General features: G+C 36.3%; 1 protein-coding gene across 1 annotated transcript in view; it reads left to right on the forward strand.

The window, feature by feature from the left end:
• LOC101855178 (long-chain-fatty-acid--CoA ligase 5) overlaps positions 1-1,256 on the forward strand; it is a gene marked incomplete in the record, with an annotated part of 41,846 nt that overhangs the window by 23,772 nt on the left and 16,818 nt on the right. The window contains 1 exon segment of the mRNA XM_013080724.2: positions 905-933. Within this exon segment, the coding sequence (XP_012936178.1) occupies positions 905-933 (29 nt within the window).

Below are 1,256 nucleotides of genomic sequence, written 5' to 3' on the forward strand. Positions count from 1 at the left end.
CTCATCCTACTCTTACTTACTTCTCCTTCCTCTCCTCCTTCTAGTCATCTTCCTTTTCCTCATCGTCATTTTCCTCCTCCTCCTCTTTCTCCTCATCTTCCTTTCCCTGCTTCCTCTCCTCCCCTCCTCCTCCTCCTCCTCATCATCGCTGTAGACAGCAAAAAGACAAAAAATGGTGAAGGCTGAGTAAAATTTCCCAATTTATAATGAGTGTAACGTTTCGTCACTTGGAGGCTTCGTCAGGAACATTAAGAAAATAGAAAGACGTAGTCATCATCATCATCATCATCATCATCATCATCATCATCATGTGTGTGTGCCCGTTTGTTCGAAACCAGGCTCATGGAGAACGCATTTTTAATGATGACTTTTTTTCTCTTTATCCTTTTTCGTTAACACTAAAATGCATTTCATTTGGATTGCTAACGCTTGTCTTAGGGTTGACACTGGAACATAATGAAGTAATTTCTCGACAGTGACGTTGGAGCCACTACATTTATAAGATTTATAGTAAGTTTTACTTGGACGCCACTTACAAATTACATTTGTAAAGAAGGCTTATCATCAGCAAACTGATGAAATGTTCTAAGCCAAGATAACAAAATTCAACAAGAGAGGAAAAAAAACAACAACTAATAAACTGTTTCAGTATTTTAATAATTCAGCAAGTTGATAAATACAACATGTATTTTTTATCGCTTTTTCCAACAATTAGAATTAGAATTAAGACAGAATATTTCTAGAGCAACCGATTCAACAGCTGATAAAGAAACGGCAACTTAAACATTAAAAAGTCAAAATTTTGGGATAAGTATATTCTAACTCTTGGCCCACGCTATATTATTTCTGTTTTGTTAAAAAGCTGCACATTATTATCATTCTTCGAATTTATCATTGCAGGAACTGGGCAAAGAAAATCTGAAAGACTTTACTGTGAGTATAACAGCTTTCTGATGTCTTCGTTTTCGTTTGAAATTAGAACTTCATGCAAACCTATCTCTTCTGAAATACTGAATAGAAAAAATAATAAGAAGGGATTCATTAGTACAATAGTAAAAATAATATTTCAGTCGTGATTATTATGTGTATACAAAGAAAACAATATGAACAAACATCAGGATTATGGTTTCGAAGCCCGTCCTCCTCCCCTTGTTGCTGTTGTTGTTGCTGTTGTTGTTGTTGCTGTTGTTGTTGCCGTTGTTGTTGTTGCAGTCGTCGTTGTTGCAGTCGTCGTTGTCGTCGTCGTCGTCGTCGTC

This window comes from Aplysia californica, unplaced genomic scaffold, assembly GCF_000002075.1.
Source record: "Aplysia californica isolate F4 #8 unplaced genomic scaffold, AplCal3.0 scaffold00097, whole genome shotgun sequence".
In the NCBI taxonomy this organism is placed as follows: Eukaryota; Metazoa; Mollusca; class Gastropoda; order Aplysiida; family Aplysiidae; genus Aplysia; species Aplysia californica.